The 15905-nt window shown below is 36.1% G+C and overlaps 1 protein-coding gene across 3 annotated transcripts in view; it reads right to left on the bottom strand.

The window, feature by feature from the left end:
* Positions 1-15905, bottom strand: part of HEATR5B (HEAT repeat containing 5B) — a 62021-nt gene that overhangs the window by 13907 nt on the left and 32209 nt on the right. For all 3 annotated transcript variants that reach the window (XM_064509445.1, XM_064509443.1, XM_064509444.1), the window contains 10 exons: positions 14764-14908; positions 13706-13945; positions 11578-11829; positions 9593-9774; positions 7253-7321; positions 4862-5041; positions 3245-3482; positions 2323-2583; positions 1208-1335; positions 873-1017 (listed from right to left, as the gene is read on the bottom strand). In XM_064509445.1, the coding sequence (XP_064365515.1) occupies positions 873-1017; positions 1208-1335; positions 2323-2583; positions 3245-3482; positions 4862-5041; positions 7253-7321; positions 9593-9774; positions 11578-11829; positions 13706-13945; positions 14764-14908 (1840 nt within the window). The remainder of the gene's footprint in view (positions 1-872; positions 1018-1207; positions 1336-2322; positions 2584-3244; positions 3483-4861; positions 5042-7252; positions 7322-9592; positions 9775-11577; positions 11830-13705; positions 13946-14763; positions 14909-15905) is intronic.

Here is a 15905-nt window from a genome sequence, read left to right on the forward strand (position 1 = left end):
ATCCCACAGGTGAGACCACTGTCACACCCAGCCCTGGTTGCAAGGACAAGCAACTGGAGGACAGTCACATCAGGAGTTTCACCTGAATCTCAAGCCAGGTCTCTGATTCATTAGACCTCTGATGTGCTAGAGGTGACTGCTCCTGCTCAGACAGGGGACTGTGTCTTACCGTATGTCACTGACATCACTGTGCTGACTCTAGCAGTCTTGTACAGTCTTGAGCAGCACCTCTGGGCCCCATGAGCACTCCTTTCCAAGTCAACTGCCTTGTTCCTGTTTGCACACCCTGTTCCCAGAACTCCTGGTTGCTGACACTCCCTAAAGGTCAGTTAAGTAAGAGGCCAGATGCAAGCCTTCTCCACTTCCCTGCAAGATCTTCTGGTTGGCAGGCAACTTTTCACACTGTCTTTTGGTTCCACTAGCAGTTCACTCACCTCATGATTGCCAGTTCCACGAACGACACACTATAGGACCCTGTATGTGGTGTTGAACCACTAAACTTCAGGAAAGGAAGAAAAAAAAAGCGCAAATGGAATGCTAGGATACTGTCAATAGAGAAATATTAATGAAACTAAGCAAGGTACTGGTAAGACCTTATTGGTTTGCTGGGTATAGTTTTGGTCACCCATGTTGAAAAAAAAATTAAAACCATGACATGAAGAGAATGACTGTTAGGATGAACAGAAGAAGAAAAACTGCATCTTAAAAGAGTTAAGAAATCAGCAGGTGAGATTATGAACATATCAAAAGAATCTGTGGAATACACAGCAATTTTTTCCTCAGTGTACTCCAACGCATTTTAACACCTTTCCCAATATGAAAACCAGTTGCTTATTTACTCTGCAAAACAAGCTGTGTTTTCAAAGTCTTACTTAGGGTGTTCCTTTTTTCCTGTAAATAATCTTGAGCTGCTCTTACTATCTGCTGGACAACTCCTGTAACTAGTAGCTGGACTGAAGGAGGATCCCACGTCAGGAGGAGTCGGTGAAGCACACTCAAGAGTTCAACACCAAGGAGCTACAGTAAAACAAAAAACATATTAAAAAAATGAATTAGGACTTAACAATTCCTAATGTTGCTTGCTTATAAGCAAATACTTTTCTCACATAAAAATAATTACAGGTTTTGTAATCATCATAGATGAAAGATCAAGACCTATGAAAGCTAATTGTTGCAGCACACTGAGAGAAAGAACTGAATACAGTACCTGATCCTCTGCAATATGGATCCTGGCACAAGGTGAATCCAATAAAGTATGAAGTGCTTGTAAACAAGATGTAACATGCTCAACAGGCTCTTCAGGTCGTGGGGAACAGAGAAACTGTATACTGACACCTGAAAAGAAGAATACCTAAAAATGTTCATATTTAAAAAATAAAGTTTTCTTTTTATTTTTCTTTAAATATAGAAGGTTCTTAATATCTTCAGAAAGATGTACGTATTTCCCAATTCTGTTTTCCTTTAAAGGAAAAGAGAGTTTCCGTGTATTAGAAATACTAGGACTGTATTCCGTTCCTCTTCTGTATCCTGTTTCCCCAAATTTTGGCAAGAAAACAAGTAAATATTGACAGTCAGTAACTTACAGGACTGAACAAATCAATGCTTTGTTCTAAAGATCTGTAAGTTAAAATTCTGAATCTTTCAACTGTAAGTTGAGTTTTATTTTATTGAACTCTTTTAAATGTAAAAATAACCAAGATAAAGCTAAGCTTCAAAAATGCAGTATACATAGTATACATATAGCATATAAAATCAGTTTTAAACATCTGTATATCTGAGCAATCTGTTGGCATTCCTCAGAATATCTGACCGCATTCACCACTAAAAGTTGTTAGATAACAAATTGAAACAGGGAGTGCTACCCAAAGATGAAAAAAACAGATGCAAAAGCTAGTCCACGTGACTTGTCAAATATCATTCTTTACTGAACTGTGCTTTTACCAAGGTGGATATTTTAACTAATCTTATAGCTTTAGGGTCCTTGAAAGAACACAATTCTACAGATAATATTTTGTTATCTGAATTTTATTAAACCACACGACAGCACCCACTCATTTTATTCTTTAATTATATAAATAAACCAGATATAAAACTAGTTTATTAAAAAAACATGATGAGCACACTGTCAAAGATTCTGCCAAAGCTATAAAGAACATGGGAGGCAGAGAAAGAGAGAGACAAAGAAACAGAGATATTTCCAAACTTTAGTGTCCAAGCAGATATGCGATGCGTTTGCATTTTAAATCATCTAGATTTTGCACAAAATATCTTTCCTTATTCCTGTAATATGCTGGAACAGAACTCTAAACTCATAACTCTTACCCAAAATTAAGTGCATTCGATCTCTGTTTATCTCTGGCAAAGATTTAGTGGTCGGTGGAGTTCCAGGTGTCTGGTTTAGCATTATAGATGTAGCACGTTTCTGTGAATTAGGCATTGCTGCAGCAGCCTCTTCTGTAGACTCTGAAGCATTAAATCCTGTACTATTTAGCCAAAGTGCCACTGCATGTAGTATGGGAGCCCAAGAGTTTCGATAATGCAGCCTAGCTGTGTCAATTGTCTCTGGAGTGTAAAATGCTCCTCCTGTTAAATTAGCAAAGCAAAGGTAAATTCTGAAATTCTCTACATATAATAGACAAAAAGCACATATTCTAAATTCATCACTGTATCTGCTCTGGGTGCGCTTGACCACGTACATGTTCAGAAGTAATCCTTGTTACTGACAGTGCATGCTAATTTTCCACGTGAATAAGCAACCTCAGTACTTCTCATAAGAGATTGCAATAGACACAAGGGAATAGTAAGCAGAGAGCAAGAAGGCAGGCAAATGCATCAGGTCTTGAAGCACTTTTCATACCGAGCTCTCACAGTACATCACCAAGTTAAGAATAAGACAGTATCCACTCTAATTTCAAGGGTAGACTATCCTTTCCATATAATAAACATCAACATCTTTTTACATTTAATATCAAAGTCTTAGAAGTAACTAAAGTATTCTTATTTCTGCAAAAACATTTTAATGGTTTTAATGATCTCTGATCATAGTTCAGATACAGAATATCTTCATTACACTCAAACTTTAAAATTTCCACCTATACTTATTGAGAATGTATGTTATTAGGTACACATTTTTAGAGAAGAAAAAAAGATGTCTGCAAAATAATTTATAGAAAAATTTTAAAATATCAAGCAAGATTCTCATTCTATCCTTCATGACAAAACAACACGAAATTTCTGTGCTTACCATCTGGTGGAAGCTGAGTAGCAAATTCAGCTGGTAAAGTTAAAAGAGCATAGTCTTTCAGTGCAGCTAACCAGAGACGGCTAAGTGCAGGCAGCTCCGGTTGTACAAGTGTTATCAAACTGTCTGGTGGCAACTCATCTACAGCACCAAAATCGTCATCATCATCATCCATGCTCTTTGAAACATGTTTTGGTTTGGTCTCCGCTTCCTTCTTAATTTTCATGGCAACAACATACACCTAGGAGCAAGACAGATATGAAAACATAGGCTGTAAAATGCTAAAAAGAAAAAAGCAGCCTTCCCCAATGAAAGGAACAGATTCCATAAACAGATGATTCACAGTTTAGGCCCTGCAGGTCATAAATGCTATTAGATTTTTTTTTTTTTTTGGTGGTGAAGTTGATGAAAGTCATCCAGAAAATGACTTGGGGGGGGGGGGGGGGGGGGAAGGAGAGGGGAGAGATCTGCAATACCATTACATTTTATTTAAATATTTTTGCTTTTACTTCTACCAGTATGTAACATTTAGGGACATAAATAGCACTTTCCTAAAACAATCTGGCTGCACGTACTTTTTTCAAAAAAAAAAAAAAAAAAAAAAGGCATCAATTTTATTGCTGCTCTGCACAGACAGATTTATTGACCTATGTTAAGAGTTACTAGATAAGTTAGAATAGTTTGCACTTTCTGGAAGGAAATTAGATATCGTAAAAATAAAGGTGAAAATGGCTTTGAATATGGGCTACATGAATACAAGAGCATGTACATCTGTCCTTGACAGATGCTATGAGAGGCTAAGGAAGGATTTTCAAACATTTAGACAAATAACATGGAAATAATCAGAAATATCAGAAAGAATACAGTGAAGGAATATTTTTAGAATAGTATAGAAATGCCTTCACACAACAGATGTTCTACTTCATATCAAAGCTGAAAATAACAGTATGGGGTGATTAACACTACATGGCTAACGTGCAAATACTTTCCCTTAATTCTTGCAGAACTAATTTCCAAGAAAATGTAATGAAAAAAATCCTTACAGTACTACACTAAAAGAAAACAAATATCATTTGTGTAATTATATGTAGAGCTCTATAGTACACAAGTAACATTTTTCAGAAGCAAGGCAATGTTAAGTATTGTTCAACTCCACCTTTTGTGGATTCTTCTAAGATTTCTGGTATTCCAGACATTCCCCAACATCATCTACATTAAGCCCATAATTTATTGCCAACACTGAGAAATTCCTAGCTAATTAAATACAATATTGAACCACAGTATCTTTTAAGTATTTTCTTTAATCTATGAGCAATAAGATGAGAGGAAAATCAAAATCTGACAGAAGCAGGCATGTACTTTAATACACAAAAACACAGTAGTGGGAAAGAGTAAACAAGCACCACTATAAATATGGACAAAGATGATGGAAAAACTGAGCACGGCGGAAAAAGGAATGGAGAAAGACATACAGAAGAATACATACAGAGAGAGAAAGAAAAGCAAGCAAGGAGGATGGCAGGTGTAAGGTTCACTGGCTGAACAGCCAGTGAGGTGTGAGGTTGCTATTATATTGCAAAATCTTCTCAAAAGTTTAGAGATTTAATAGTAAATGTTTACCTCAGCCCATGCTTTCAGAACTGCAAGTTTTTCCATGGTAGTGGCACTCTCTCGGTAAAGCTGACTAGAAGATCCCTTTCCCGCTTGCACTTTATCCAGGGAAGAGACAAGAAGGTTGTGAACTCGGCGGAGATCATTCAGGTCACTTACAACCCCACTTCCTATCCATGTGCTACATACCTAAGGAACAAAATTTAGAATCATTGTAAACTAGCGGGGGTGGGGGGGAACCTTAATAAATGAAAAATTTCTAAAACAAAACTTAGTAGCTCTCTTTCTGCTTAACATTATGAATCTCAGATTTTCCCTTCCCCATCCCCCCATACCAATAGAACTGCTCAAGTGAGTGTTTATGAAGACTGTATTTGTAAATTGTACTGCAGTGGCAACTTGGTAAACAAATGGAAAATACATTGCACAATACTTAAAATAGGTTTTTAATCCTCCATAAATAGGGAAAGCAAAGTTTTTATTTCCTTCTCAAGTGTCTGCCAAATCATGCAGGTATGATTTGGTCTTCCCATTCATTTTAAACTACATATCAGTCAGCAATCCATAACGGTATGTTTTTTTTTTTAAATCTACAACTCAAATAATGTATCAAGGTTCCAGAGCAACGGGAGGCTTTCAAGCACATTAACAACTTCAAGAAAACACCTGGAAATACATGAGATAAAGCCTCTAAACAGCTGGGCTCTTACGTGGAATGAACAGTATCACATCCTAGAAAGTTAATACCAGACATGAAGGACAGACAGTTGTGTCTCCCCACCCCACCCCAAATTGATCAAAACAGGTAGTTAAAATCCAAGCATCATACAGATCAGCTGCTCATGTCTTGTGCTATGCATTGGCATTCATCCTCCGAAACACATTCACTCCCACACATAAGGAAGGCAACAGAAGAATTTTGGTGCAGCTGCTTTTTTACAAAAAGAAAAAGTGACAAAGTCTCTCTTTATACAAATGAGCAGCTTTGATTGTGGTGGAGATTCCAGAGGGATAAGGAACAGAAGCAAAAAACATGAAACTCAAGAGTTCCAGGTTTTTCAAACTTTTTTTTTTAATAGTATTCTTGTCCTGTCTCCAATTTATTCATATATTTTGCTTTTTGAGAACTGCTTCTACGAAAGCCTTTGGGAGAAGGGCCTCTCATGGCCAGAATAATGAGTACACTGAAGTATACACAAACTGGTCCTGAAGGTGCACTGGACAGGACTGACAAAAATATATTTGTAACAAATTCGTAATTCATTCACAGTTTGATTAAGACCAGCTTCATTCGTTCTGCTGGTCAAGTCAACAACTCTGTTTCAGTAATGACATACAAAACAATAACAACAGCTCTTTCAGTGCAGCTCATCTCTACCTCCATCATTTCTAAAGAAAGAGTTAAATATCCAGACTTGATCTCCAGCTATCTGATCCTGTAAGTGTTCATGTCCAATTTGAAATTCTTTGAATAAGGAATACTTGGACAACTTAGAAAGAATTTTACATGTTTTCATACAAACTGTCTCTTCATCTAGCTTTAAAAGAACAAAAACTCTCTGTAAGGTAAAATGGTCACCTTCTTTGGTATGTATAATACCAAATTATACCAATATTTGATCTATGTCTACAAGTTTTGCTGCCAATGAGGAGTATGAAACAATAAAAATCAAAGTCCTGCTGGATCAAAATTTATCAGACAAAACTCTCATGTACACAAAATTATCCTATTAAAACTGATGTTTGCATAGATAATTAACTGCAGATTTAAACAACAGTAGTAGTTTAGCTGATTTAAACTACAGTAAATAGACGATTTAAACTACATATCTGATATAACAATAGCTATGTAGCTGATTTAAAACTACAGTAGCACAAGATCACACTAAAGAAAAAAACAAAAACCTTTCACTGAATTTTCACTGATGGGTTGTTACTATGACTCTAATGAGAATGTTGAGAACTTCTCAAATCTAAGACAGTCTTAATCTAAATAAAAGTATAAAGATAAATTAGCACTAATCCAAAATACGTGATCAAACTGAAACGCATCTCAAAAATACATTAGCATCAGTCTCATTGTGCAAGCAAAATTTTCAGCAACAAACAGAACTGACATGGAGACATAACTAGTTTCAGAAAGACTAAATATTTTCTGATGCAGGTCCCAAAAAGGACTTTTGCACTTCTGACCACAAAATATATTACTAGGAGACTCTAAAGATGTTCCAGAAAGATCCCAGCTTAAGTTTACAAAATTTTCCAGCTCTATACTACTATTTACTACTATTTTTCTTCTGCATCCTTCTTCCAAAGAAAAGGAAATTATATATATCAACTCTTAAAATGCATGAAATGTATTTAGTTTGGATTATGCCACCTGAATATGTTCCTCTGTACCTGGCAGGCCTTTGCAGTTATATCTGATGGAGTATCTTGGGAAAAAGCTGGCCTCAGAGCAGCTCCAACCTATTTGTAAGAAAAAAAAAAAATCTGACTAAAACAATCATGATTCAACATTCTTCATCTAATAGATCAAGGCTAAAGCACATACACAAAATGAACAAAGACAGGATTGCAAATTTTGACATTCTAATTACACCAAGTACATATCTGTTTTTACCTAGCAGACATTTGCTATAGTATTCCTTAAACAACAAAGTCCTCAATCAGTTTTTTTCCTGCTTTCCCATTGCCTTTTTAAGTTTCAACTACCTTTAACTACCTCAACTACTAATTAGTGCACCAGAAGACAATGACTTTTTGATAGCCAATGATGTGAAATCAAACATTTATGCTTAGATTTGCATTAAGTTCACTAGAATGACACTGGCTTAAAAGACTTTAGGCACTCCCTCAGAGACAGTATTTTTCTGAAACAAAAGGAACCAAGTCGAACAGACAGAAGCAATAGTCAGAGCACTATCGGAAGGAAGGAGGAAGAGACAGGAATATAAAAGGATGAAAGGCTGTCTTTAAAAAGGATTTGCCAAGATCCTGGTGACACAACAGCAGAACCAGAGGAAGACAGATGCTTGAGTGGGGGGGTAGAAGGAGTGTGTGTTGGGGGGAGCTAGTAGGTGCGGAAGGCACAGGACAGCAAAAAAGACAAAGAGGAAATCAGTGCAATTGTAGGACTGAGTCCAGAGCTGGTCCAGTCATTCCTGCAGGCAGGAAGAAAAGCCCCTCCGCCCTCCCCCCCCCCCCGCCCCGAGTACTCTTCATCTTCTCTTTTAATGTATTTCCAGCATGTAACAGATTAAAGATGCCATATTCCTCTCTTAATTCTAATACGTCCTCTCTTAATTCTAATACGAAGTATCTCCATTCAAATGGATATTTCTGTACAAGAATCAAAAGGAAGTATTCTTTCCACTTCTCCAAAGATCCTTCTACACACCAGTGAACTATCCCAGACTATTCTTAAGTTAAAACGCAGTCTACAAACCACATATACTCAAAGATTTTATAGACTGATTAACATGCATCAGCAAAATATAACTGGTATGTTCCAAGGAAGACAAGACCGATAGAAAATTAGGTATAATTAGTCCATCTGTAAAATTAAAAGTGAACATAAATATTCCCATAAGACTGAAAGAACAGAGTCACTTGAAACATTCTCGTTCCCAAAGCAACAGGAGATCAATCACATTTTGAATACTGTTAGCAAAGAAACTTACAATGCAGAGAAAGCATTTATTTGAAAAGAAAGAGGGCAAGGTTCATAACATGATAGTCTCTGCACATAATATAGCACCATTAATTTCTCCAGCAGTTTGTAAAAATAGTAAAGTGATCAACAGGAGAACAAATGAGATCCTGTTGCTTTAAAATCAGCTTTTGTTTTACAATCATACTATCCTGTTTTATAAATTTCTCTCATATTTATTAGTGTGGGAAACATGCTCCCCAAAACTGGGAAACGTGACCAAGTAAAAACCTGATCTTGCAATCATTTATCAATGGGATAAATGCAAATATTGAAGTCAACGTGACAAATCACACATGCAGTTGTCTGCAAGGTTAAGATCTATCCATACAGAGAGAAACAGATAAACTGATTACAGCTGGAAGCCAGTAAGATATGCAAAGTAAACAGAAAGATCTCTTTGAATTACACTGTCCTAAAGCTTTACTCACTATAAGCAAACCTCAGACAAAAGATGACTTTTAGGTGGGTCATGTATCTTTAAGTCAGATTTGCAGTACTGACATTTCAGTGTTACCTATATTGAAATTTTTAAAATCGAAGATAGAGTATGTACAAGAGTTAAGCGACCCAACAAAACAAACTAATAATACCCAAAATAAATCTTAAATTGCCCAGCTCCCATTCCTATATTTTTGCAGATTTGTCATTGAAACAGAAGTGTATTCATCAATTCCCAAGAAAACAGATTTATTAGGTTCAATCTGGAATTGAATCAGCATTCTTTTCAAACTCTTAATTCCACCAATGAATGTCACTGTTGCCAAAAATTAAATGTACCTTTTAATATTTGGCTTTCAAGAATCAATAGCTATTGATTTTTAACTTTGTCAGCTACTGAATTAGAATAAATAGAAAGAGATACAGAAATAAATTTTTAGAGAGGTAAATAAAACAGTCTCTTCAGTACATTTTCACACATAAAAAATCTTTTCACAGGTCTTTTGAAGTTACAAAATGTTCTCAAAGCTAATACTGGCATATTGGCATAAATACACAATTTCCTGAACTTATAAAGGAGGTCTCACATTAGCCTGATACTGCTCCAGTATCACATGGCCTGGAAACTCTGGCTCAGGAACCGACGCAAATTTCTTGATAATGTCTTCAAGGGCTTGGAGACCCGCCATTCGTAACTGGTTGCTGTGATCGGTCGCAGCCATGAATGCCATTCGAATAAGGTCAGAAAGATGGAGCACTAAGAAGTCGTCTTAAAACAGAACCAAAACAAAAGAACAAAAGACTATTAAGGGACTTAAAAGCTGACACATGACAGATATTTGTATGAATATTCCTCATTGATATGTACAAATCTGTGGGAGAAGGCAGGCAAGAAGGCAACCTCTTTTTTTTTTTTTTTTTGATACCTGCACCTTATTCCTAAGAAAACCTTAAAATTTGTGCTTAAATTTGAAACAAAGTGAAATATGAGATATACAAAAGTTGCATTGAATAGAATATTTCAAATGTGACTGAGGCACCTTATAAGAGATTAAGATATTTAATAAAGCTAATTTTACTGACTTTTCCTCATATCTACAGAAAAACTTCAAGGCAATTGCTGTTAGAGTCCTATACTTACAGTGACCCCTGCTGATAAAGGACAATTTTGTCAATTTAAAAATCTGAAAATTGAGTATGCCTCTACTTCTCCTCCCAAAAGCAGCATCCAAGGCCATAAGCAATAGAAGAAAATATACAGAAAAGAAGAATGATACTTAACTCAATAACATTTCTGTAAGGGTTATTCTTCTGTTTATATTCATTTTATTTTTTTCTTTAATTTCAGTTTTACGTTACCAGATGTTGTAAAATTAATACGAAAATAAACTATTTAAAAACATAACCTCCAGGGTGATCAATAAAAAAAAAAATCACAAATGATTAAAGCTCTAGATATTTTCAAGTCTCAAGATTAAAAGAATGTATTTTGAAGCTGAAATTTTTCAGAGGCATGCCAGTAAGGAAACACTGAAAATCATTTTAAACATTTAGTAAAATATAGGTAATTAGTAAAATAGATAATAAATTAGTAATTCATTTTTAAAAGTTAGTAAAATATAGTTAAAGCCTAACATTGCTAGTTCAGGCAATCATAAATACTAGTAAAATGTAAATATTTTTGAAGTTTAAGCTGGGGGGAAGGGTTGTTGGGTTTTTCTTTCTCTAGTAATACCAAATACACCAAGTTCACTTTAAATACCAAATTTAGAGATATAAACACAAAGCCTTCATGAACCCTATATAGTGAAAGCAAACAATCACCATGCACCAGAATGAATATACATGGATGATCAAAAGACAGAAACCTCCCATTATCAGTCAGAGAAATGTTTTTCACAAACCATCTCGTTTCTGATTTGTTAATGATCCTCCAAGTCATAAGGGTACCTTGAAAGCAGGAGCTTTAAAACTAATATTCTTCACTCTCATGGATACCAAAATAATGAACTTAATAAAGCAACTAGCTTCATGTCATATTACCTACCACTCCCTCCCACATCCCTAACCCCAACCAACCCCACAGCAATAATTACCTGGCCTTATCAATTCTTCTTTTCCTAGCGTACCTTGGCTCTGCAGATGCTGAAATAATCCCTGAAGTTTAATTCATTGCTGTCCTTCGGTTAAACTCAGGGAAACTGTTCCCAGCTCACACTTAGCTAGAAGTTTGCTGCTTCCATTGCAAACTGGAAAGAAGGTTTCCAAGTCCTAGAGTTTCTTTTTCCAATTAGATCAGTCTGTCTAGAACAGAGGTTATCTCCTCCAGCAAACCTCACCCTTCGTATTCATGCATGCTAGAATGGTTACACCACCACAGTTTTATTGCCTTTTGCTGGACAGAGCTTTTTTTTTTTTTTTTTTTTTTTTTTAAAACCGTTTGCATGAAAGGATGTTCACCTTTTACTTTTAACTGCTTACAATTCTATCTTAGTTATGTAATCTTAAATTGTAAAGAGGTGTCAAAGACAAGACAAAAACAAAAAGACAAGTATGCACATTATGTAATTACTTTTGGGGTTTTTAAGTCTGTCTGAACGGGCCATTGCCAGATCAAAGTGCGCCTTGTTTGCATTCTCACACAGCATAACAACTCGACACAGACAGTCAGCTGCAAACACCCGAGTTGCCCAACGAGGTGCTACAGAAGGCTTGGATTTATCCTCTTCACCCAGGGTGGTAAACATTGTGTCATCGTCCATCTCCTCCTTCTTCTCCGATTCCTCATCCTTGCCTCCTCCCAAGGGAGCTGCAGTGCTCATGTCTGCAATACAGTTGAAGAAGAAGGGAAAAAAAAAAAAAGCACCATTATAATCTGCAGATAGACATTTCAGTAAGGAAGTTGCCAGGCCTTTCTTTATACTCAGATTCAAAACAGACATTCTTCTGCAGAAACAGCAACGTTTGGAAAATGTAGAAGGACACAGGAATATCAGTAAAAGGAAAGTTCTTCACCCCTAACTCTGGGCTATATTATCCTTTATTTGGTTGAAATTAAATGAAATCAATTCCTGTAACATTAATTCTCCACAGATACCAACTATAGCTGAATCCCACATCTAAGCTTCTCAGCTTTGAAAATTAACCTATTAAATTACCAATAAACAGGGTAAGGAGGTTACGAGGCTCAGAATCAAAGAATTAGCTTGGCCTTGAACTATCAAGTAAAAAGCAAAGAGTTAAATTGAGAAAAACTAAAGTTCTGTGCCATGGGACAGATATACAGCCAAGTGGACAGTTTATGGCACCTATAAATGTGCTTAATGTGCAAACAAAAATTCTCTTATTTAACTATGTCTGTGAGATTTCATTTCAGAAAATAACAAGACTTCAAGGATCACAGGAGGAAAACAAAGAGGGACAAAAAACAACTCACCAAACATGCACGTACATTCCTATTATTCGGATATTAGCACATGAAATCTCAGTGCCTACTTGTAAATTAGCAAAATGCCAACATACTGACAAAATCACTCTGGTAATAGCTAGAGGAGAACAAGAAGAAAATATTGCAAGTGTAACCTACCCCAACTAAGGCATGCTTCTTAGAAAGTGTAAATTTAGGCAAATGAAGAGCCAAGATACTCAAAAGAGGCTATAACAAAGCAAACATGGATGAAGCCAAGTCACAACAAGAGTGTTTTGAGAAAGCATCCAGGAAAGCTTATGTGGCTGACCTGTAAATCCCTGCTTAAAAAACAAACTAGATTTTGCTCATATGCCAAAGTTACTTGGATCAAAGAGTTCAAAATGAAGTTGCTGGCTTATTGAAGTACAGCTGAGAGAAATGTATTTAAACATGGTTCTTTCAGAGATTATTTCAGCTACTGAAAAAAAAAATCACAAAGAGGATATTGGACAAACATCTTAATAATTTTAAAACCCATCCCACACAAAATAAGAAAAGGACATATCAGCTTCAAACTTTGGAAACAAGAGGCCATTCTCGCTAGGCAGATATACAGTAACTATATGGCATGAAGAAATCGTTGGTAGTGTTGCTCATCAGTAAATGTAAAGCTGGCAAAATCTAGAAAGAGCTTCAGGATGAACTCGCAGGATGCCAATAAACAAGAATAAATGCAAGGGAAATGAGCAGAATCTGCATCACAGACATCCTAAAAGCTGAAAAAACAGGAATAAGGTCTCTGAGGACAAAGTCTTTGCAAACAAGTCTGCAAAGCTGAACAACAAGCAAAAAACTCCCATCACTGTGGCAACCCATCATCACATCAGTAACTCAAAAAACCTCGTGAAAGAAAGCTCTGAGCATGACCAGAACACTTCTTTCTACATGGTCCTGATGTATAAAAGCTAAAAAGAATACATCTGCTTTTACTAACATACTGAAAAGTCAGAGTAATGATCACATTGCTCCCCACTGGAAATCCTACTTTATAAAGGATAACTTTTAAATCTTAGAAGAAAAAAATACTTTTAAAAAATGACAGAAATATTGATGACTTCCTCTTTCTGAGCAAGTTTTAATGCACCATTGTCTAAGTTCTACACACAACATAAAGTTAAGTTATAATACATATCCCTGCTATGACAGAAGACAAGCTCCAAAGTAGTATTGCCGGACAACGCTAATACTAAGGACATACTGCCTTCTCATGTGAATACCAACGAACACTTACCACTGGAAGCTGCGAGAACATCCTTACAAAGCATTAGCCAGTGAGAAAGGTTTTCTACTGCCAGTGACGAAAGCATATGTCCCAGAGTGTCGTGGATATCGGAGCACAACTTCCGATCAGTCTCCCGATCCAACATTCCAAAAAGGACACCCTCAAGGCCTGTCTCTGTTATATTAACTCCCTGATGTCGGGAATGAATATCTCGCCGAGAACCAGCTCCCGGCACAAAAGGATTAATATCTGTAAAATGATAATGAGGAAACTTTTCTGAATTCAATAACTCAGTTTTAATACCAGGAGTAACAAACTAGAATTGGACATACTGCATTCACATGCATATGGTTCAGGCAGTGGTATATCAAGATGTTACTGAATCTCTTCTGAATTAACACTGAAGTTTTTAATATAGCGATTCATTAAATTTATTTTCTGCAAGGCAATTTTAACCTCCTAGGATTAATTTAAAGAAATCTATTTCTGTTCAAGGTACATATTCTGTCTTTTTGTAGAAATGCCTAATAGTGTTGGACTCTACAGAATCCATTCAGAGACAAACTTGACTGGTTTGATTTAATTCTAATACATTCACGATTCTGTGTTCATATGAAGAATATTTTACTGATTAACACTGCTGAGCCTTCCATTTTCATAATAAAATGATACACACAAGAACTGAACGAACCAGAAAAGCCCAAAGGCTGGTAGACATGCTGCTAACAGAATACATCGCACCTAGACAGCACAATCAAACAGCGTACATTAAGTCCATTTTCAAAAGAGCAAGACCCAAAACAGGAATATCAGAAAAACTATAAAATGTTTCCACTGTATGTACATTATGCCTCCTTACTTGCTTGCTATTCTTAATGGAGCAGAGAAGTTTAATTCTGAACTTTACAAGAGGTTAAGTTATAACCATAATTCAGGAGGTAAGTGGGAATGTGGCCACAAGTTGTTCTTGGAGCTGGAAGGAATATTTCCAGTTTTGATACCACGCATGTGCACAAACACACAAACACACACAGAGCTGTTACAAATGACCACATGAAAGTACTTACTGATGCTACTACTTTCTTTGTCTCCAGCATTTTTCGCTAAGCTCATGGCATATTCACATACTTCTGCTGCTTCCCTCTGAGCAAGCTGTCGTAAACATGCAACTGCAGCCCGGCGAAGTAGCAAGTGGGAGCTGCACAAATGAACCTAAAATCAGAACCATTAACAAGTGATTGAACTGCTGCATCCTCATTTCAGTAAATCAGAGCTGCTAAGGACTATCAGCATTCTCCTTTTCAATTATATGTCCCTGTGTGAGCTGCTGAGTACCAAGCTCTTCCCAAAATCTTTAAAGTTCACAGATAAGCACTTACTACAATATACAAATTTGAAAATAAAAGCTGACATATCCAGAGCTGACAGCTGTTATCTGGTTAAAGAGGTAAGAGTTTAAACATTGGAACTACAGCACCAGTGTGATTTGAGACTAATTATACATCTGAATCTGTTATACTCTTGAGTACTACTAAACACCATATACTGCTACAGCTATAAATCACATTTTTAAAACAAAAAAGCCACCAGCAGCTGCACCACACATGACAGCTATCATTAAAAACTTCCATTTCAAACTTGCACCAGAATTTATAGCATAAATTTCAGTAAAATGCCTCTCAATAAGAGAGTTTTCAAATTTCTCTGCTAACCAATATTGGGCTTCTAATTCCTTTTGAATCACCTCAAGTACAAGTAAATATGTTTCTTGTAGAAGAATTGTGCATGATCTCAATTTTCTTGAGAGAAAGTAGCTGCACAGGGTACTGTATGTTTTTCCACAGTGGAGGAGATAAAGAGTGCTCTTTAAGAAACCCTGATTCTTTATCCATCCTGTGGAATTTGTGTTTAATAAACCAAATACACATTTGCTTTCTCAGTATTAGCTTATTATGTGGATGGAAATTGCTTTCCTAAATGAAAGGGTCGTATAGTTTATAAAATATTTTAACAGCAGATCTTTATTCCAAATATGAATATACAAGATTTCAATCCTGAAAAAAATAAACAGATGTTAAAGAATCCTCTAAGTATCACACTGAGGCTGTTTCAACAGAACTAAAACACAGAACACTTTGGGGATTTAATTAATGGAAAGACTATTCCCTGGTTTTAGTTACCAAAAAAACAAATAGTGGTTATGATACCA

The sequence above is a fragment of the Dromaius novaehollandiae genome, chromosome 3 (genome assembly GCF_036370855.1).
Source record: "Dromaius novaehollandiae isolate bDroNov1 chromosome 3, bDroNov1.hap1, whole genome shotgun sequence".
Lineage (NCBI taxonomy): Eukaryota > Metazoa > Chordata > Aves > Casuariiformes > Dromaiidae > Dromaius > Dromaius novaehollandiae.